This window comes from Acomys russatus, chromosome 25 (genome assembly GCF_903995435.1).
Source record: "Acomys russatus chromosome 25, mAcoRus1.1, whole genome shotgun sequence".
NCBI classification, from domain to species: domain Eukaryota; kingdom Metazoa; phylum Chordata; class Mammalia; order Rodentia; family Muridae; genus Acomys; species Acomys russatus.
The window spans coordinates 11677261-11698718 of record NC_067161.1 but is presented as its reverse complement, the minus strand read 5'-3'; the positions used below and the strand labels follow the sequence as shown (position 1 = coordinate 11698718).

The following is a 21458-nucleotide window of genomic DNA, read 5'->3' as shown; positions in this document are numbered from 1 at the left end:
AATCGTACCTTAGATTTTTCTTTTGGAGGCGGTATCTTGTTGTATCTTGTTGCGGTATCTCGGTTGTAGAGCCCATGAACGACGAGTGGACTTAGCCAATCAAATTCCGATCTGCAACATAGAGTGATCCTAAAGCCACCAATCCGGCCCTTCGGTGGCGAGGTCGCCGGAAGACGTAGTTTAGGAAGCTCAAAGCGAGAGGCAGCCGCCAGAGTCCCTGGAGTCCGTGAACTACAAGTTCCGACGTGCACAGCGCCCGGGCCCTTCCGGCTCCTGCATCCTGTATCTTTCCCGGCCGCGGGCCGAGGGGGCAAGATGATGCCGGAGGGTGTAGCCGCTGCTTCGAGGCAGCCGCGGGCGGGTGAGTGCGCGCGCGGCGCGCTGGACCTGGGGCTCCTTCTTCCCGGCTGTGCGGCGGGGCGCGGGCTGGTATGGGAGCATCGCGAGTGGTCGTGGGCCTAACCTGGGGGGCGGGACTGAGACCGCTGGGGTCTTAGCCTCCGTAAGACAGCCTTACTGTCAGCAGATCAGTGGTGTGTCACTCCTTTCCTTCACTCTCTCCTCCCGTTCTTTCTGCACTCCTGCATTTTTTTTTTTTTTTTTTAACGCTGCCTGTGAGCCAGGCAGTATCCTAGGCTCTGGAGAGTCGGCGGCGAACCGGATTCCAAACTGATAAGCTCATCTGGTTTGAGGCAGATCATTCTGCCTCTAGGGTCCTGTGCATTGTAAGCTGTTGAGCAGCTTTTCTGGTTTTGTTCCCTGGATGGTAGTAATACTCACAGCCCTGTTTTGTTACAACAAAACTATCCCAAGACTTTGGTAAATGTCTCACTCTCCAGAACTGTTATCTAAAAGGAGCGAGCAACTGACAAAAAGAGTTAAAAATCATAAGGAACCGTGATAAGTATTAGGGGGGAAAATGAGTGTTGGGCGTTCTTAGATTGTTTGGTAGGGAGTTTTCCAGTTGGCCAAAGACCTGATGAAGAAAGCAGCGAGTCCTGAGACATTCCTGGAAAAGCCTTACAGGCAGAGGGAGCCCGAGGGATAAAGGCTCTGTGAGGAAGGGCTTGGAGCAAGTGAGCAAGCACTAGCAAGCCATAGGTGAGGTGGTAGGCAGACCAGGGCAAAGTCTTGAGAACCTTCTGGTATGCATAATGATGAACTTTATGATTCAGGTGAGATGCAGGAAATGGAGGAAGCCGGACCATTGCTTTTTTTCTTTTCTTTCTTTTTTTTTTTTTTTAAGGAGAAAAGTTTACTGTGGGAGGGGGGAGGGAAAGAGAGAAATCCCAGAGAGACAGAGAGAATGAGAGACACTGAGGGAGAGTGAGACAGAGAGACAAAGAGTGGACTATTGCCTTCTAACCCTCACTAGAGGCCAGTTGTCCTAGCCTTGATTTTTATTTATTTTTATTTTTATTTTTGAGGCAGGCCAAGATGGCAGGCTGAGGCTGAGGGTCTAGAGAGACCTGCCACTTCAATCTCTTCTCCCCCCCCCTCCCCCGGCTTCCTGTGCACACTCGCCTTTTTGCAGATTTTTCACTGCTGTCCTTGATTCAACAACCATGCAGAGCCGGTTGTGGTGGCGCACACCGGTAGGATTTGCTGAAGGAGGCAGAGGCAGGAGGATCATGAGTTCGAGGCCAGCCTGGACTACACATTTAACTTTAATCCCAGCACTTGGGAGGCAGAGGCAGGTGGATCTCCATGAGTTCGAGGCCAGCCTGAGCTACAGAGCGAGTTCCAAGACAGCCAAAGCGGTTACACAGAGAGACCCTGTCTCGGAAACAAACAAACAAACAAAAAACAACCATGCAGCCCCATTCTTCAGTTTTCTTTGGGCCTCTCCATGCCTAGATACCTTTCTTGGGGCGGGTCCATGTGGCAGGCACTACTTCAGTCACAGACACAGTCCAGAAGACACTTCGTGCATTCTTGTTTCTCTGTGGAAACTCCAGTTCCTATACCCTGTGGTTCCCGCATCTGTTTGCTTCTGTCCCGTCAGGAAGTGAGAACCACTGTGTGCGCAACCTGACTGAGGTAACCACAGACCAGGAAGGCGTGGCCAGGAGTGATAACCAAATCCGAGAAGTTCCTTGATGTAACTTCTTGTAGCTGTATTATCAGAGTCTTTCTGGAAAGAGAATAGAAAGAGCTGAGTCTTTAGTTCTGATCTGTGGCCGAAGGAATAGAAATAAACGGGCCTTTGTACTCTTCCCCTTGGGGTTAGACTAAACAGTCTTTGGGGTGATCCCTATTCTCCAGCACCTAGCAGGTATAACAGTGCCTGAGGCAGAAAATAGGAAGAAGGTACAGACAGTGTAGGCAGCTTAGTTTTTGTGATGGGCTGCTTGGCTCCACTGAGCATGGACTAGCTTGAGGGTACACTGGGGCTCGTAGTTTACTAACAGCAAGGGAGGGAGCAGAAGGAACAAGGTCTGGCCAGCCTTTGGGTTCCCACACACTGGTTTGGCTGTGGGCCGGCCTTTCGGCCTTTCCCAGCGTTGACTCTCTCAGAGCTGCCGCTATTGGTATATCCACAGGTTTTAGTTATGTCACCTCTGACAGCTCCTTTCAGACTTGGATTCATTATAATGTCTCCTAGTGAGAAATACAGTCTCCTTCAAGGTCAGACAACTTACCCACTCTTTCCTCCCTTGAGTGGTCAAAGCAGAACTTGAAAACAGATCCGTCTAGGTCTGGAGCCTTGGTCGTGATCACTCTGCCATAAGTGCCATGTATGTGAAGTGCTAGCCTGTGCTAGCACTTTAAGAACAACCAGATGAGCCGGGCACGGTGGCGCTGGCCTTCAATCCCAGCACTCAGGAGGCAGAGGCAGGTGGATCTCTATGAGTTCGAGGCCAGCCTGGTCTACAAACAGTTCCAGGACAGCCAGGGCTACACAGAGAAACCCTGTCTTGAAAAACCAAAACCAGGGACTGGAGAGATGGCTCAGAGGTTAAGAGCATTACTTGTTCTTCCAAAGGTCCTGAGTTCAATCCCCAGCAACCACACGGTGGCTCACAACTATTTATAAGAAGATCTGGTGCCCTCTTCTGGTGTACAGGTGTACATGTGAGCAAAACACTGTATACATAGTAATAAATAAATACGCCTTTTTAAAAAAGAAAAGAAAAACCCAAACCCAAATAAACAAACAAACAAAAAGATCTATCAGCCGTTTGTACCTTGCTGTGGACCAGGGTCCCCTTAAGTCTGGTTTTACCAGCAAGCAGGCACCTAGCACTCCCTGCCTGACCCCCACCGAGGCAGGGTTTCTCTGTGTAGCCCTGGCTGTCCTGGAACTCTGTTTGTAGACCAGACTGGCCGCAAACTCAGAGATCCACCTGCCTCTTCTTTCTGAGTGCTGGGATCAAAGGCGTGCGCCACCACGCTCACCTTGGCACCTAGCATTTTAACAGTTCTCTGGCTTGTTCATGAGGAACATACTAAGCCCTCATCCTTCAACAGATACTCCTAGTATCCTCAGAATGCCAGTCCTAGGGAAGAGTAATATGCCTGAAAGAAAACCGATTACTAGGACTGAGCTACTAATGTAGGACTTGATGCTTGAAAGTCCCAGGCAGGGGCTGGAGAGGTGGTTCAGTGGTTAAGAGCATAGTCTGTTCTTCCAGAGGCCCAGAGTTCAATCCCCAACAGCCACATGGTGATGGCTCACAACCATCTACAATGTGATCTAATGCCCTCTTCTGGCCTGCAGGCAGGACACTGTATACATAATAAATAAATAAATCTAAAAAAAAAAAAAAAAAAAAAAAGGCCAGGTGGTGGTGGTGCATGCCTTTTATCCCAGCACTTGGGAGGCAGAGCAGGTGGATTGCTGTGAGTTCGGGGCCAGCCTGGTCCACAAAGCAAGTCCAGGACAGCCAAGGCTACACAGAGAAACCCTGTCTCGCAAAGCTAAAAAAAAGAAAGTCCCAGGCAGAAGAAGGTCACAGTGTAGAAGCCAAGAAATAGGGCTCTCCGGTCCCAAGAGATCCAGGGGAAGATACCCATTGTATGGGGGAAGGGGTGCAGGGGAGCAACCTTGAAGAAATCCAGGTTGGAGGGGTGGAGCTGCCTGGGTGCCAGAGCAAATGTATAGTGTGGGGTGGGCCTGGGCAGATCCCTGCCCTCTGCTGTCTGTCAGGCCTGGGACTTGAGTGACCATACCCAGCTTTTGTGTGGTGGGAAGACAAACACGCAAGGGAGTCAGAACCACAGTCGTGACACTAGTTGGATTTGTTTGAGATAGCAGGGCACTGGTGTGGTGACATACCTCAGAATGCTCTCTGTCTGCTCTGGCCAGGCTCCTCCTCTGGGAAGCCCTCTGCGCTTCCAGAAGAAGCCTGATTGCTGTCCACGGATGTGGGAGAGGAAGGACAGTGAGGTGCGGCAGGAGGAGTGATGAAGTTCAGGGGGTACAGAGGCTGGCTATGGGGTGCAAGAAGGGGGCAGACCGTTGGGAGGGAGAAGCCAGTTAAGGGACCCCTGCCAAGTGGAGACTGTGGACATAGACCGCAGGAAAACAGACAGGCAGGGAGAGGTCCGGCTGAGGAGCTGGGAGAGAAGGAGGTGAGCAACGCGTTTCTGCCCAGGGTTTGTAGAGAGATTCTGGGAGACCTTTGAGTCTGAGGTAAGCAGACGCACTCTAGGGACGCCGGCTGTCATACCCCGCCTCTTTGGGATGGAAAAGATGTGCTAAGGGGATGTCAAGGGAACAGCCAGAGGAAGTGCATGTGGCTTTGCTATGGCAACCAAGTGTGTTTCTATAGGATTTGGCAGCCAGATCTGGTTTTGAGCTAGGGGGGAGCTGAGGTAGGGGCTGGACATTCTTCAGGCCCTGCACTGGCTTTCTCATACATGGAACTCTGGCAAATAGAACCAGAGGGTGCTCTGGCTGAAGTCCAGCCTGCTGCCACCCACAGCTCAGATACGACTGAAGCCTTGAGCTGCTTGTCTGCTGGTGACAGCTACAGTAGATAATGCCCTCCTCCACCTCTACTGTCTGTCTGTCTGTCTGTCTCTCCCTCTCTCTCTCTCTCTCTCTGTAAGACAGAGTATCACTGTATTATATGCCAGGCTGGCTTTAGACTTAGAGTAATCCTCCTGCTTCAGGCTCTCAAACTTTTTGTTTTTAAAAAAACCAAATCTTAGCCAGGCGTGGTGGCTCATGCCTTTACCCAGCACTCAGGAGGCAGAGGCTGGTGGATCTTTGTGAGTTCAAGGCCAGCCTGGTCTACAAAGTGAGTCCAGGACAGCCAAGACTACACAGAGAGAGAGAGAGAGAGGAAAAAAAAAAAAAAAGACCAAATCTTGGGCTGGAGAGATGGCTCAGTGGTTAAGAGTGCCGCCTACTCTTCCAGAGGTCCTGAGTTCAATTCCCAGCAACCACATGATGGCTCATGACCATCTATGATGAGATTTGGTGCCCTCTTCTGGTATTCAGGTGTACATGCATATAGAACACTCATATACATAAAAATAAATAAGCAAATGTGTGTGGGTTTTTTTTGTTTTTGTTTTTGTTTTTAAAGAGAGAGAGTATTTCCTCTTGGAGGGGATCCTGGTCAGTTCTCAGCACCTATATGGCAACTTACAGCTGTTTGTAACTCCAGTTCTAAGGAATCCAATGGTCTCCTTTGGCCTTTGTGAGCACTGTGTGTTTATGGTATACAGACATACTTTTTGTTTTGTTATTGTTTTTCGAGACAGGCTTTCTCTGTATAGCCTTGGCTGACCTGGACTCACTGTGGTAGACCAGGCTGGCCTCGAACTCACAGAGATCTACCTATCTCTGCCTCCTGAGTGCTAGGATTACAGGCAATGTACCACTGCGCCCAACCTAATAAATAAATCTTAAGAAGAAAAAGCAAAGATAGACACTTAGGAAATTGGCTTAGAGCACACACTGCTTTGGCAGCAGTCTGGAGGTGAGTTCCTGGTGTTCACAGTGGGTGGCTTCTCTGACTCCAGAGATCCCAACACTTTTTTGGTTTCTGTAGGTACTGGTACACATGCATGCTTAAACACGCACGAAATTTTTTTTCCTCATTTTTTTAAAGATTTATTTATTTATTATGTGCACAATGTTCTGCTTGCATGTACACCTGCAGACGGGAAGAGGGCACTAGATCACATTGTAGATGGTTGTGAGCCACCATGTGGTTGCTGGGAAGTGAACTCAGGACCTCTGGAAGAGCAGGCAGTGCTTTTAACCTCTGAGCCATCTCTCCAGCCCTTTTTCCTCATTTCTAAGGTAAATCTTGGCAGGCTGGAAAGTTGGCTCAGTGGTTAAGAACACTTGTTGCAAAGGACCCAGGCTCAATTCCTAGCACCTCCTCAAGCACCAGCACGTGTGGTGCCCAGACACATGTGAAGGCAAAACACTAATACACATAAAATAATAAAAGTAAGTCTTAAAAAAAAAGAAAAGAAAAGAAAAGCCAAGCGTGGTGGCTCACACCCTTAATCCCAGCACAGAGGGAGGCAGAGGCAGGCGGATTGCTGTGAGTTCGAGGCCAGCCTGGTCCTACAAAGCGAGTCCAGGACAGCCAAGGCTACGCAGAGAAACCCTGCCTCGGAAAACAAAAAAAACAAAACAAAAAACAGATAAAGATTGGACTGGTGGGATGGCTCAGTAGGTAGGGGACCGTGCCACCAAGGCTGATGACGTGAGGTCAATCCCCAGGACCTACGTGACGGAAGGAAGAGAACAAATGCTTGTGAGTTGTCTTCAGACTTCCACGTGTGCCATAATCCATGCAGGTGCGCACGCATGCACCCACACACACACATACACACACACACAGAGAGTAAATAAAAGACTGTCTTGTGGGCTAGATTAGTGGTAAGGGTGCTTGTTGTCAAGCTTGGAAACCTAAGTGGAAGGAGAGACCCGACCCCTGTAGTTTGTGTTCTGACACTTGCGGTAGGGACTGTGGCGTGCGCATATACTGAAGCGCACACAGAAAAATAAGTGCGGCCAGGGGGCGGGGAAGAATCTGAAAAAGAAAAAAAAAAGTAAAATAAAGAAGTAAGATTCTGTTGCCAACTGTGGTATTTCATGCCTGTCATCCCAACATGTGGGAGGTTATAGCAGGAAGATCATCAGTCCACAACCAGCTTGAGCTATAGTAGGACTGTCTTAGGGGAAAAGCAAAAACAAAAACAAGCCGTGCTTGGTGTCCTGGGCTCCACTAACAAGCAAGTAGACTTGGATTTGGGGGAAGGGGCAAGGAAGCGTATGTGGCGACGCCTGGCTTAGCCCACTGCCCACAGCTTTTTCCAGCTTGAGAATGGCCTGCCAATCTTGGGGGACGCTGTCCTTCCACCCTGGGAGTTAGAGGGCAGGACACATAACCCCTGAGGAGTTAGTTCCTACTCTGCTTGACAGCTTTCCACCGGAGAGCCTCAGCCTAGTGTGGGCGCCACCTTCTGGTGGGTTTGACCTGCATGAAACTTTCCCTGCTGGCTGGGGCCTGCCCCCACCAGCTGGAGAGCCCTGTTACTGGAAAGCTCAGGCCCTGGGGAACTGACGTGAGTGAGCAGTGTGTTGCTCAATCCTGTAGTGCTAGTGCTGGTGGCTGCCTGTGGGTGCTGCACAGATAGGGGCTTTGGACCCTAGCCTGAGGTTAGCTTACCCTCAGGTCCCTGAAGGAGGCTGAACCCATGTGAATTCGGAAGCTGCTTCCAGGGCCCAGGGGAATCTGCTTTTCCCTTTTCCAGTTCAGCTTGGCTCTCTGCTTCTTCTCAGGCTAGCTCTGTGGGCTGGCCGCTGATTTGCATGCTGCCTTGTGTTTTCTTTCTTTTTTGTTATGTTTTGTTTTTCAAGACAGGGTTTCTCTGTGTAGTCCTGGCTGTCCTGGAACTCGCTCTGTAGATTGGGCTGGCCTAGAACTTGCCTCTTGAGTGCTGGGATTAAAGGTGTGTGCCACCTCACCTGGCCTTTTCTTTTAACCTTACTATAGAGCCAGGGAGAAGGCAGGTACTGTGCTCTTGGACTCGCAGGTCAGAGTAACAGGTGCTAGGAACAACTCTGTGGAATGTAGGTCTGCCTTGCGCTCGCGCTCTCTCTCTCTCTCTCTCTCTCTCTCTCTCTCTCTCTCTCTCTCTCTCAAATTTTTACTTTATGGACATTGGTGTTTTGCCTGCACATATATCTGTGTGACGATATCAGATCTTGGAGTTATAGACAATTGTGAACTGCCATGTGCTGGGAATTGAACCCGGGTCCTCAGGAAGAGGAGTCAGTGCTCTTAACCTCTGAGCCATCTCTCCAGCCATAGGTCTGTCTCTTAATACCACCCTATGAGCCCACCTCCTGGGTTTCTCTAATGAGCTAAACCTTTCACGCTGATGGAGCGAGCCCTGAAGCCCTAGGTTTATTTAGGCTAGTTGGACATCTGTGTGACAGAGGTGTTTTCATCTAAGTCACCATGACAAAGCAGGATCCGGGCAGGCTGTCAAGGACCTTCTTGCGCAGGGAGAAGACTGCTGGGGAAAAGGGGCAGAATATGGCCAGGCTTCCTCCTGGCCACATTCACATCTCTGCCCCTGTGGCTACCTCCTGCGCTTGCCTGTCCCTAGCAAACCCAGTCAAAAGTACCCAGAGCCTAGTCCTGGAATCATAGCTGGCCCTGGGGCTGTCTGGTGGTATTGGGGCCGGTGCAATGGGAGGGAGGAAGTGAGACCCATAGAACCTCTGGTCTGCATTGGCAGCTGTGCGGCAGGGGCTAAGGTCAAGAAGAGGTAGGCCTTGGTCGGCCTTCTAGAGAATTTCACTTACCTGTATTTGAATGTGGTTAGAGTGGCAGGTGCCTAACAGTGCCAATGACAGGCAGGGGCCAAGAGCTCCCCTGATTTGTGAGGTGGGGGGCTGAGGCCTGAGGCCCTAAGGCTATGTGGGTCCACGGCAGGCCGGTGGAATTGCAGGTGGCAGGTGAAGAGGCAGGGGAGGCCTGGGCAGGAAAGGAAAGGAATAGGATCAGAGGCGTTGCAGACAGGGTGGGAGTCAGTCCTTCCTCCAAGGCCTCTGGGTGGGGCTGAACAAGTTGGAAAAAAGCAGGACGTACTTTGTGGCCTTCCGGCGTTTGTATGGAAGAGACAGTGCCAGGAGGACCTGATGGAGAACGTGGCAGAAGCTGCCCACATGCAGAATTCCTAGGGAACTGGCATAGAGACTGTCTGTCCCTGCCTTGATCTGGGGCCTGAGCTCAGCACATGATCCACCTGGGCCCTCCTGGAGCTCGCTCCCTTCCTGTCCCTTCTTTGTCTGTGGCACAAACCAAGCCACCTTGTGGAATGGGTACTCCACCACCATGGCCTGCTCCCTAGAAGGCGGCTTCAAAGGCTCCCCTGAGGCAACAAGCCTGTGGCATGGGTCACTAGGTGGCCTCGTGTACAGTTGATTGTGACTTTTCTCCTTGCATGGAGCCCTCTGGGGCTTAAACAAAGCTGCTGCTTGTTTGCTGAAAAGCGGTGCCTTCCTAGCCCAACTCTTGCAGAGACCTGAGAGTGGGGAAGCCCTCAGGGGATGCCTGCTGACAATTCTGTGTTCCTGCAGTGTGTGCAGCTGTAGTGTCCCAGGGTGGATGTTGTCCTGGACCTGTCCTGAGTATGACCTACCGACAGGGTCTCTTTTAATCTTCCTTACCCTGCGGATGCCACATGTCTACTCTCTCCTGTCCCTTCTGGGCAGAGCAGGAACACTGGCCCTCGTATGCTTCCCTTATCCCTTCTGCCACCCTGGCCCCTGAGTGGCACCATTGATATGGCTGATCTCCATCGGTTGGTTGTCTAGGGTTCATCTTCTTCCTGTGGTGTGCCCTGTATGACCACAGTTGGGAGACAGATTCAAGTGACTGCCCGTTGGTTTTTTGGTTTGGTTTGATTTTTTGAGACAGGATTTCTCAGTGTAACAGTGGTCGCTTTTTTGGTCCTGGCTAGGTCTTGATAGCATCTCTATAGCAGAAAACACATTCGTGTTGCTCTGGTGGGTCCCCATGTGGCTAAGTCCTGGTATGTGTATGCTACACTTGAGGCCCAGTCTAACGGATGGGTAGAAAGCAAGATGCACCCTTAGCCATAGGGACATTTGAGCTGCAAAGAGTCAGGCCTCTAAGTGACCAGCTGTGACCAGGAGTAGATGATTAGCCAACACAATGGGCTTTTTCACCTCAGGGGTAGAGCTGGATGGCTTCCTCAAAAGGTCCAGGCCTGAGGGGATGGTACCACTAAAGGTCAGCTGTCCTCAGGTGCCCCCTTTTCCTGTACCTGGGACCCTTTTAACCTGGAAGGAGCAGGCTGGAAGGCCTCTGCCCACTCAACGTGGTATTAGTGGTAGGAAGAAGTTAAGGCCTCCCCTGTGATGGGCTGGCCAGAGGTCTAACAGGTGGGGACATTTGACTGACTTGCAGGAACCCAGGATGGCAACTCTCCAGCCCCTCACTTGTGTTCTCCCCATAGGGGACACTGCCCGAGGACCCTGGGTATCTCTCTAGAGTATGAGCTCAGCCAAGAGTGCCCGCTACAACCGCTTCTCTGGGGGACCCGCCAGCCTCCCTTCCCCAGACAGCAGTGGGGTAAGAGAGGTGCCTGAGGGTGAGGGTCTGCCCTCCGCACACCATACCCCAAGCTCCCAGCATGCTACACACACACACACACACACACACACACACACACACACACACAACTTGCCACTGAGGCAGAGCTACTGGCAGTCCTCTTCTTCCTGGGAGGGTCCCCTAGGACCACCTGTGCCTGTCGATGGTGTGTCCCTGCATGCGCATGCAGGTGGGCCTCCAGCAGGTAAGCATGCCGGTATGTGGAAGCCTGTGCATAGTGCACTAAGTCTTTCCCGTTGTCTATCAGACCAGAATGGAAACGACCTTTGGGCCGACCTTTTCGACCGTCACCACCATCACCAAAGGTGAGCCTGTGACCAGCAAGACTCTGTATACTACTGGGATCTAGGGGTGCTTCCTGGTGGGCTGGGCTCGGGTGCTTGTGTTGGTGAAGGAGCATTGGTCTCCTGGCTTCTGCTTCTTGCCATGGCCCAGTCGCCAGCTGGGTAGAATCAGGCAGTCCTGGCCCTGTGCGCCCGCCCCCAACCCCACCCCTGCCGCCCGGTCCTGAAAACTTGCCCATCCCCTCTCAGAGGGTCAGCTGTCTTGACTCTCGTGGCACCACTAGTTCTATCTATGTCTTATTACAGTGACCCGCGCCTCACCTCAGCCATGGCTCCTAGTGTCCAAGAGGGTGTGCGTGGCACAGCATCTTTTCTAGGGTGGGATCTGGTGCTGCCAGACAGTGTGCTTCAAGAGATCGGTTGGGGCAGGGGGGCAGCATCCTTGCTGATGGCCAGGGAAGGGCCAGGGTTCTGAAGCTCTCTGTTCTGCTTTTCCAGGACACTCCACTGCAGGAGTGCACCAGCTACTAATTGGTTTTTTAATTGCCTTCCCATGGCTGAAGGCACGGGGCTACCAGCTGCACATCGGTGCCTTTTATTCCTGGCTGACCTTAGAGGGCTCTGAAAGGGGCTCTTCTCTCACACCCCCTACCCAGGAGGCATTGCTTAACAGCTCATCTACCTGTAAAGACTAGACAGTGCCTGTCACCACTGTTGAGGCATGTGGTCTGCTGTACCCTGGTTTCTGAGTGGCTAGGGGTTGTTAGCTAGGCAACAAGGTATCAGTACTTGCCTCATCTGGCCCTTCTCATCACAGACAGAGAGACTGAGGCCTCATCACAGGCTAGGCAGTCATAGTCCTGATCTTGAATGGAGGCCTTTAGGGTTCTGGTTGCTATGACACCTGCATTTATTTCCACCTGAGCCGATTGCAGCCTGTCCCCGGCGCTGTATAGGGCCTAGGAGGAAGTTCTTTGGGTCCTATGTGACCCCTGACCTTTCACTCTCAGGAACCTTCTGCCTTCTGGGCCAGGCAGAGCAGAGTATTCTGTGGGCAGGAGGAGGGAGGCCAGCAAGGCTAGCTCCAGCCTGTTTCTGGTTGTACCAGGGAGGAGGCAGGAGACCCTAGGCTGCCAGAATGTAGCGTTAGACCAGCCATGTATTAGCCGAGGTCCTTCAGTCTCTCTGTGCCTTAGTTTCTCTTCTGAACAAAGGATGTAAGAGAATTCAACCTGACAGAGTTAACCTTAAAGGTCAAAGAGACGTCCCCAAGTGACCCACCCTAGAAAAGATGCCATGCCACTCAGGCACCACTTGAGGTTGATTGTGCACCCAGCTAGGCACAGAGGGCCCCTTGTTGGAAGGATGGAACCTTGTAGGTGCTCTGAAAGAAAGGTCTCAGTGGCCTATGGTGGTGCTTGGCTATAACCCTAGTGCTCAAGAGGAAGAGGCAGGAAAATAATACACTTGAAGTAACCCTGAGCTGTGTGGGGCGATCCTGTCGTAAAGCCAGGGTTGAGCCAGGCATGGTGGTGCATACCTTAGTCCCAGCCCTTTGGGAGGCAGAGGCAGGTAGATCTCCATGAGTTCCAGGCCAGCCTGGTGTGTATAGTGAGACTTGCTCAAAAAGCCAAATTCAATCAAGAACTGGATCTAGAGAGACACCTCTGTGGTTGAGAGCACTGGCTGTTCTTCCAGAGGACCCAGGTTCAGTTCTCAGCACCCACATGGTGTTGGATGACAATCTGCGACTCCAGTCCTAGGAGATCTGATGCCATCTTCTGGCCTCCGTGGTGTAGGCAAACCACTCATACACATAAAACTAAAAAAGAAGAAAAACAAGGGCTGGAGATCCAGAGCTCTTGATTAGCACCAGCCAAGTCTTGGGTTTTTCACACAGAGAGAGGAAAGAAATATTTTAAAAGTCTCCTGGTGGTAAGCAGGGCAGGGCAGCTGGCAATCCATCCGTTGTCTGCTGGTCCCAGCTAAGGAGCCAGGGCCACACTGCTGATGCTGCTTTCCCCTTGGAAAATAATCCTGACTAGCCATGTCCCATCCTAGGACCCTGTCATTAGAACCCTGTCATTGCTAGGGAGGCTGAGAACTAGAGGCAACCCAACAATCCCATAGACACGGGCTCTGCCAGCAGACGTCTCCCCTGCCTCATCTTCCTCCACTGACAGTCTTGTCACTCAGCCTTCCCTCTCTCTTTTCAGCAGCTGATGGGACTAGCACATACAAACAGCATCGCAGGACACCTTCCTCCTCTAGCACCCTTGCCTATTCTCCACGGGACGAGGAGGACAGCATGGTAGGTTCCCACAACGCAGGAGCCTAGTATGCCTCCCAACCCTCCCACCATGGCCTCCATCGGGAGGGACCAGGTCCTAGGAGGAGCTAACAGGAGAGCAGACAGTGGGGTGGTGAAATCCCTTGAGGTCTGAGCACTTGTTGCATTCCTGAAACTAAGAGGGGACTCCTGTAGCTGCATGGAGGCGGGAGGCAGCCAGTTTGTGGCAGTGGGCTTTAGAGCTGCCGAAGACCACTGTCAGGCAGTGTGGGTTCCCTCTTTGATGAAGTGGGAGTCACAGGAGGTTTACCCAGGCGAGTCTGCCAGTGGCACAGAGGACGGCTGGCACGGCTGGAGTCCTTGCTTGGAGGGTAGGCCAGGCAAGAGGCAGAGGGACCAAACTTTTTTTTCCCTTTTCTTTATTATGTTTTTGGTGGGGTTTGCTGTTGTTGTTTTGTTTTGTTTGAGACAGAACCCTCATTGCCCAGGAACTCATGAAACAGACCTGTCCTTGAACTCAGACATCTGCCTATCTCTGGAGTCTCTGGAATGCTGGGATTAAAGGCGTGCACCACCATGCCTTGCCCTTTTTCCTTTTTCAGTAGGAAGATAAACTCTGACTAGGTGAATTACGGGCCAGGCACTGCACTGAGCCCGAGGGTGAGTCAGGAATACTGTACTGTGCTCCCCACAGCTTCACCCATCTGAGTCTCCGCCCAGCTCCTCTGACTGCGGCCTGGGCCTTAGAAGTGAATTCATTGTGCCTTTTGGTTTTGGATAACTCTGGACCATCTGACAGGTTACAGTGACTGTACCGATGTACTGGAATCTTCTGTTTGCTGTGGGATGATGGGCAGCCATGCCCACCGCATTCCACTGGCCTGGCCTGGGTTCCTGTGCTCAGGGTGGGAGCCTGAGAGTTGCTGTAGGCAGAGAGGAGAGCACAGCTCCTCACTAGCTCCCGATCGGTACTCGCTGTTCCTCTGCCTGCCCCTGATACCTGCAGGGGTGTCTGACTCACTTCCTTTAACTTTGCCCTCTGGGTCTCACATGCCAGGTGTCGCTTGGGACACCATAGTGAGGGGAAATGGGCTGCACACAGGCTCAGGAAAGGCAGGTGAGCCTGGGGCATTGGGTCCAAGGCAGGTCATGGCTCACAAAAGAGGCTGCAGGTGTCTGTCAGCCTGCAGGGAGGAGCTATGGCAGCAGTGGCTCTTGAATACTGTGACTCTTTCACCCTAGGACCTCATCAAAGGTTGCTCTTTTCAGGTCTCAGGAGGCCAGGCCAGCCTCTGTAGAACATTCCTGCCATTACAGTGACCCTGGCTGCGTCTAGTGTCTCTCCTGGCCAAGAAGGCTGCTCAGCCCATGGGCACCTCTCCTTTCCAGGCTTTTACTCTTTGCTGTTCAGTAATCTGGGGTCTTAGCTGCCCCAGGATTGGCTGGTGGATGCAGCCTCTCTGCAGCCCACATTCCCTCACGGGAAGCAGGAAGAAGCCCGAGCATGTCCTGTAGAATTGAATAGCAGGAAATCTCTCCATTTACACAAAGAAAATTGGCAGGCAAGAACGGGCAGCCCAGTACCAAAGGCCAGGGCTGGCCACCAAGGCAGTGGGGCCGAGGCCACACCAGCCTCCCACACGCAATCCATAGCGTCGTGGGCTTGCTGAAAGTGGGGTGGCTTAGGGGCACCCCCTGCCTCCACAGGGTTCAACCCCCTGATAGGCTGCCTCCATCTGTGCAGCCCCCCATCAACACTCCACGCCGCTCTGACTCAGCCATCTCAGTCCGCTCACTACACTCCGAATCCAGCATGTCCCTGCGCTCCACGTTCTCGCTGCCTGAGGAGGAGGAGGAGCCGGTAGGTGTGGTAGAGTTGGCAAGAAACATCTTCCAGGGTTGTCGCTGCTGTGGTGGCTCTGGGCACTCTCCCCTTAGGCCACACCAGCAGAGTTCACAGTGACAATAGGTCAGACCTGGTTAGGGCCTCAGGTCCAAGTGGAAACTCCAGCGACCCCATCTCCCACGCCTACCGAAGGCTTCCTGGGGCTGAGTGGTGGGAAGGCGGGCCACAGATAGGGTGCTTTTCTAGTCTGTATGCCGGGAAAAGGGGCCAGTAAGGCTGTCTGAGACTGTGTGTGCAGATGCTGGATGTGTGGTTGGTCACGGCTCACAGCCTGCCTCGGAACACCCAGAGCGCTTTCTAGGATAGGCCTAGCCCCAGAGAACAGCCTTGGACAGGGTAGGCGTGCCACAGCGTCGGTAGTTACTGTTACTGAGGGTCTGCTTCTAAGGCCCCACCTGCCGACCACCTGCTCCTGCTCCACTCTGTCTAGGAACCATTGGTATTTGCCGAGCAGCCTTCTGTAAAGCTGTGCTGCCAGCTCTGCTGCAATGTCTTCAAGGACCCTGTGATCACTACGTGTGGGGTGAGGTCACAGACCCTCTTACTCTCCAACTCCTATGACTCTTGGGCCCCGTGGGCTACCCTATTCCCAGGACCTTAGCCTTGCTCACTGTCCACTTAGCCACTGGCTGTCCAGTGGGTGCTCTCTGCAGGGGTGTGACATGATGTGAGCTCTGGGTTCCCACTGACCTTGACTTGAGGGAAGGCAGTTACAGCTGTTCCCCAAGTCCACTCTTTGTCCCCACAGCACACCTTCTGTAGAAGATGCGCCTTGAAGTCGGGTAGGTCCATCTGTGCCTTCTATCCTGGGGAGGGTGGCAGGCAGTCCCTACCCTGCTATTCCTCTGGCTGCCAGCAGAGGTCACTGGTTTCTCATCCTGCCATGCGTGGCCTCTCTCAGCCTGGCAGAGCCGACCCCCAATTGCTGATGTCTCCAGATTCAGAGCCTTTGCTGTGGTGGACATGGGGTGGGCCCCAGGGTGAGGGCTTAGGCTCCCAACAGATGTTGTTGCCCCTGGCAGCCCCTGCTTCTGCTCCACACCAGTGTGGCTGCGCTTCTACCATCTGTCCACTACCACTTGACCCTGCCCACGACTCCTGGGTCAGCTGAGAGGCCTCTGTCACCACCTGCTCATCCTCTGGGAGGCTGCTGTGCAGTTTTTCCTGCACAGGCACCTTGGGGCAGTTGAAAGAGTGGACAAGGCACCCAGTGGGCTTCTGTCCACCTGTCCTACCATTGCACTCATACACACACACACACACCCAGGACTTGGCTTCCCACTAGGCAAAGCTGCTGGGGAGAGGAGGCTGGGTACGCAGTGGGCTCAACATGTTCTTCTCTCCCAGAGAAGTGTCCTGTGGACAATGCCAAGCTAACAGTAGTGGTGAACAACATTGCAGTAGCTGAGCAGATCGGCGAGCTCTTCATACATTGTCGGCATGGTTGCCATGCAACAGGCACTGGAAAGCCTGGCATCTTTGAGGTAGACCCCAGGGGCTGCCCCTTCACCATCAAGCTTAGTGCCCGGAAGTGAGTACCTCCTGATCCTCCCATCCCCCTGGGCTTGTAAAGCACCTTTATCTCTCTGGGGCTACACTGGGCAGCTCTCAGCTCAGCCCCTATGTTCTGCGCGTGCACAGGGACCACGAGAGTAGCTGTGACTACAGGCCTGTGCGCTGCCCCAACAACCCCAGCTGCCCACCCCTTCTCAAGATGAACCTAGAAGCCCACCTGAAAGAATGCGAGCACATCAAGTGTCCCCACTCTAAGTACGGGTGAGTGGGCGGGGGCGGGGTGTGGGCTGGTGGGTTTGAGTTCCTCAGCCGAGGGCCTCTGTGAGCTGGTGCCTGGGCTATGGACCCACGCCGATGACTGCCATCACAGCCCATATCCCGGTGCCCAGGAGAACTCAGAAAGGACTGAACAGGTTGGAAGTGAGTATCAGGGAAGGTGGATAAAGGGGCACAGATTTGAACAGGTGGCTGGAATGGATGCTGGGGGGCGGGGCGGGGAAGCAAGGGAAGGAGGGTCCTGCCAAGCTCTTCAGAGCAGGAAGGCTGCTGATGGCCAGAAGTTTTCTTCCTAGGGAGGGAGGGATCCTTGAAGCATTCTGGAGGTATATGATAAGACTTCATTGGTGAATGTCCTGTCTGCTGCCTGGTAGAGGTCGGGAAGGTGGCTGGATCTGGGGGTAATGGGCATGACCATGGTGATGACTCTCGTGGGATTTAATGGGGTTGGGGAGGGCTAAGGAGTCAGCCCTGCCTGGCAGGCAGGTGGGCAGCGCTCCTGTCCCCCCAGGTGCACATTTATTGGGAACCAGGACACCTATGAGACGCACCTGGAAACGTGCCGCTTCGAGGGCCTGAAGGAGTTCCTGCAGCAGACTGACGACCGATTCCATGAGATGCATGTGGCGCTGGCCCAGAAGGACCAGGAGATTGCCTTCCTGCGCTCCATGCTGGGCAAGCTCTCCGAGAAGATTGACCAGCTGGAGAAGAGCCTCGAGCTCAAGTTTGGTAAAGTCTAGTCTAGAGAGCCTGGGGTCCAGCACTGCTCTGGACCCCAGTAATACCTTTCTTTTCTTGTTGCTCAGATGTTCTGGATGAGAACCAGAGCAAGCTCAGCGAGGACCTCATGGAGTTCCGGAGGGATGCATCCATGCTGAATGTGAGTAGGTGAGGGGTGCAGTGGCGAAACACAGGACAGATTGGGGTCCCTCCTCTTGCCTTTGCTCCCTTAGTGCTTAGGGTTTGGGGTCTGTAATCCAGTAAGAGCTGACCTGCAGCTTCCCCAGCGGTCCTGTGAGCTCCACCCACCCATTTTCTGCTCTCTTCTTGGCCTTGCAGGATGAGCTGTCTCATATCAACGCACGCCTGAACATGGGTATCCTTGGATGTGAGTATAGCCCACTGCTGCTCCCACTTTGTCCCCTGAGCCCTACCGGTCCCTCATTGGCTTTTCCCATTTGCAGCCTATGACCCTCAGCAGATCTTTAAGTGCAAAGGGACCTTTGTGGGCCACCAGGGCCCTGTCTGGTGTCTCTGTGTCTATTCCATGGGTGACCTGCTCTTTAGTGGCTCTTCTGACAAGACGATCAAGGTGAGTGGTCCTGTTCTGCAGGCTTTGCAGCATGGCTGGGCCCAGGTGGGTACTGCGTGCCAGCCTCTGCTACCTGCGATCCGTGGTTGGGTTGTCTCCCCTAATGACTGCTAATCTGTCCTTTTGGCACCGAACTGACCCTACTGGGCCTGGTCTGGCCTGATCTCTGCAGGTGTGGGACACGTGTACCACTTACAAGTGCCAAAAGACACTGGAGGGCCATGATGGCATTGTGTTGGCGCTCTGCATCCAGGGGTGAGTCTCAATACGGGGCTCACTAACCGCAAGGCCAGGGTCACCCTGGGGGCCCTGAGCCAGTGTAGCTTGTGTCTCTTCTACCCATGGAACACTCACACCTGAGCCAGGCTAGATTCCTAGGTGACAGTCTATGAACCCCCAGTAGAGCTTGGCCCTGCCTGTCAGGTGGCTAGAAGCCAGAGGCGGCACTCTTAGAGGGTAGGACAGCTCAACTCTTACCAGAATGGCTCATACCTTGGGACTTAAATCTGGTTAAAGTCGATGTAGCGGCTGCCATGGTTAATTGTCAGTAGGCTCCTCCCAAGCCTGGCCCTCCTTTCTCATGTTGTATTGGGCCTTGTGTGCTCGTTCTAGGTACTGAGGGCGAGGCGAGGGCTTTGCTCAACTGTACTGGCGACTTGGTATTCAGGATAGGTGACTTCCCCACTCGCTTAACTCAGCCATCAAATGTTTCCCAGACTAGTTGTCCACATCTAACTGTGCCAGCTGAGAGTGGGGCTCAGGGAGCAGCAGTACTGGAACCGAGGCAGGCTGGTCCCTGGGGCAGCCAGGGCACCATGCTTCCACCTGTTGGCTTTGCTTCCCTAGGTGCAAACTCTACAGTGGGTCTGCAGACTGCACCATCATTGTGAGTGGGGCACATGGTGTGGGGTTGGGGGCAGAGATGGCCCAGTGCCCTTTCCTCCCTCACCAACCCTGAGTCCTGTCACACACACATACACACAGGTGTGGGACATCCAGAACCTACAGAAGGTGAACACCATCCGGGCCCACGACAACCCTGTGTGCACACTGGTGTCCTCCCATAACATGCTCTTCAGTGGCTCCCTGAAGGCCATTAAGGTATGGGCAAGGGGTGTGCATGTATGTGGGGGCTCCTGGGGCAGTGGATGCCTCCCTAGCCCGGGCTCCTGTCCATCCCTACAGGTCTGGGACATCGTGGGCACTGAGCTAAAATTGAAGAAGGAGCTCACAGGCCTCAACCACTGGGTGCGGGCCCTGGTGGCAGCACAGAGCTATCTGTACAGTGGCTCTTACCAGACAATCAAGGTGTGCCAAGCCACCCCTGGTGGCGGGGACTTGCCCTCTGCTGCACTTCCTATGGTGTCCTAGAGCTTCCTCCACCCTTTCCCTACCCTCCAACATGCTCTAAGGCTGTCTCCTCCTGAATCCCAGAGGCCCAAGGTAAGTGCCTGGCCTGAGATTAATGACATACTTTCCCCTAGATCTGGGACATTCGGACCCTTGACTGCATCCATGTCCTGCAGACATCTGGTGGCAGTGTCTACTCCATTGCTGTGACGAATCACCACATTGTCTGTGGCACCTACGAGAACCTCATTCATGTAAGAGGCTGCCGTGTAGCAGGCCTCCCTCTCCCCTGCCCTTGTTTGGGTCCCTCTCTCTTACTTGCTTGGCCTTGCCTCCTTTCAGGTATGGGACATTGAGTCCAAAGAGCAGGTGCGGACCTTAACGGGTCATGTGGGCACGGTATATGCCCTGGCAGTCATTTCAACACCAGACCAGACCAAAGTCTTCAGTGCATCCTATGACCGGTCCCTCAGGGTATGTGCTGCCCAGGAGCAGGAGGAGGCCAGAGGTGGCTGGGCCAGGGTAGGCCCTCATATCCCATGTGCCCCCCTCCCCCAGGTCTGGAGTATGGACAACATGATCTGCACACAGACACTGCTGCGCCATCAGGGCAGCGTAACGGCACTGGCTGTTTCCCGGGGCAGGCTCTTCTCAGGAGCTGTGGACAGCACCGTGAAGGTAAGTGCCTGTGACTCAGGCCGTTGATTGAAGTTGCACAGGATAGAGCTCTGAGAGTGGATGAGGGGCATGTCGCCCAGGCAGGTTAACAGTGGAGGGCTAGGAGACTTAGACTGGCTGGAAAGGGATCCTGGTGCAACAGGGTGATCTGAAATAGAACCCTTTCGTTGCAGGTTTGGACATGCTAACAGAATCCAGGCCAGGCTTGGCTCCCTTTGTGTCTGTCAGTCAGGCTGGTTCTACATGATGGCCTTGGAATGTCCACCTGTCTTGTGGACAGAGGTAGACAGACTCAAGCAGCTAGGCGGTGTCTTCTGCCCTGTGCTTGGCAAGGGATCTTTAGTTAGGCCCCGCTCTTACTTCTACCAGAGAAATGCCCAGGCCCTCTCTGGGCGCCAGGTACGATGCTTGCCCGGCTCCACCATTCATATCACGCCACAGATTTTTGTTTTGAGACAGGGTCTCACTATGTAGCTCTGGCTGTCCTGGAACTCACTATGTCGACCAGGTTGGCCTTAAACTCACAGATCTGCCTGCCTCCACCTCCCACGTGCTGGGATCCAAGGCATGCGTCACCACTCCTGGCAGGACCCAGATGGACCATGGGTCCTTTTTACTCACCTTTTCTACTGGTTTTAGATTGTATATAGATTTTATTACTTCCCTCTTGAAATAAAAGCTGCAGAGACTGTGGTTGTGAGTGGAGACAGCTTTCTGGGACCATGGCTCATGTGGCACCAAGGACATTGGTGTGACCAGACACAAGATGGGAGGGAAGGGAGAGAAGAAGGTGGCTGGGTGACTTCGCTTCCCTGCAGGAAGCACTTTATCAGCCCTTGGCTCCCAGCTTCCAGTCTCTGAGCTTTGCTTTTCCCACCACACATGCCCCCAAAGAGTCGAGCCAGGCAGCTCTGTTTTCTGCTGTTTATTGACAGCTGACAGCAGCTCCCTGTCCAGACCCCCCTCCCCACTTCCTAGAGCCCTATCCTGGGCCACCCAGACAGAGGAGGCTGACAAAATGGCCAGCACGTTCACTGATAAGGAAGCGCCAAGAGTGACAGTTGGAAGGGGCCCTGTGTCCACACTGCCTTAGTTGGCCCCCTCCACCAGCCTACACCACAATTACAGTTTTGTTCTTTGGGGTTTTGTTTTTGTTTTTTTAAAGAAATGTCAGTATTATTCCCAACACTTGTGGATCAGCAAACACGAAAGAGGAGACCAG

General features: G+C 53.3%; 1 protein-coding gene across 5 annotated transcripts; it reads left to right on the top strand.

Moving 5' to 3' along the window:
* Window positions 1-197: 197 nt before the first annotated feature.
* On the top strand, window positions 198-20929 carry Traf7 (TNF receptor associated factor 7). Of its 5 annotated transcripts, none has more exons than XM_051168209.1 (21): window positions 198-361; window positions 10468-10583; window positions 10873-10930; window positions 13129-13220; window positions 14944-15060; window positions 15536-15628; window positions 15854-15887; window positions 16453-16636; window positions 16747-16881; window positions 17408-17625; window positions 17703-17776; window positions 17956-18004; window positions 18081-18208; window positions 18381-18463; window positions 19055-19094; window positions 19193-19309; window positions 19394-19516; window positions 19693-19812; window positions 19901-20032; window positions 20117-20236; window positions 20410-20929. In XM_051168209.1, the coding sequence occupies exons 2-21, from the start codon at window positions 10506-10508 to the stop codon at window positions 20422-20424; spliced, it is 2010 nt and encodes a 669-aa protein (XP_051024166.1). In that variant the 5' UTR covers window positions 198-361; window positions 10468-10505; the 3' UTR covers window positions 20425-20929. The 5 variants fall into 5 exon arrangements, with proteins under 5 accessions (XP_051024166.1, XP_051024167.1, XP_051024165.1 ...); XM_051168210.1 differs by having other exon boundaries at window positions 13126-13220; window positions 16747-16875; XM_051168208.1 differs by having other exon boundaries at window positions 13126-13220.
* Window positions 20930-21458: the final 529 nt, after the last annotated feature.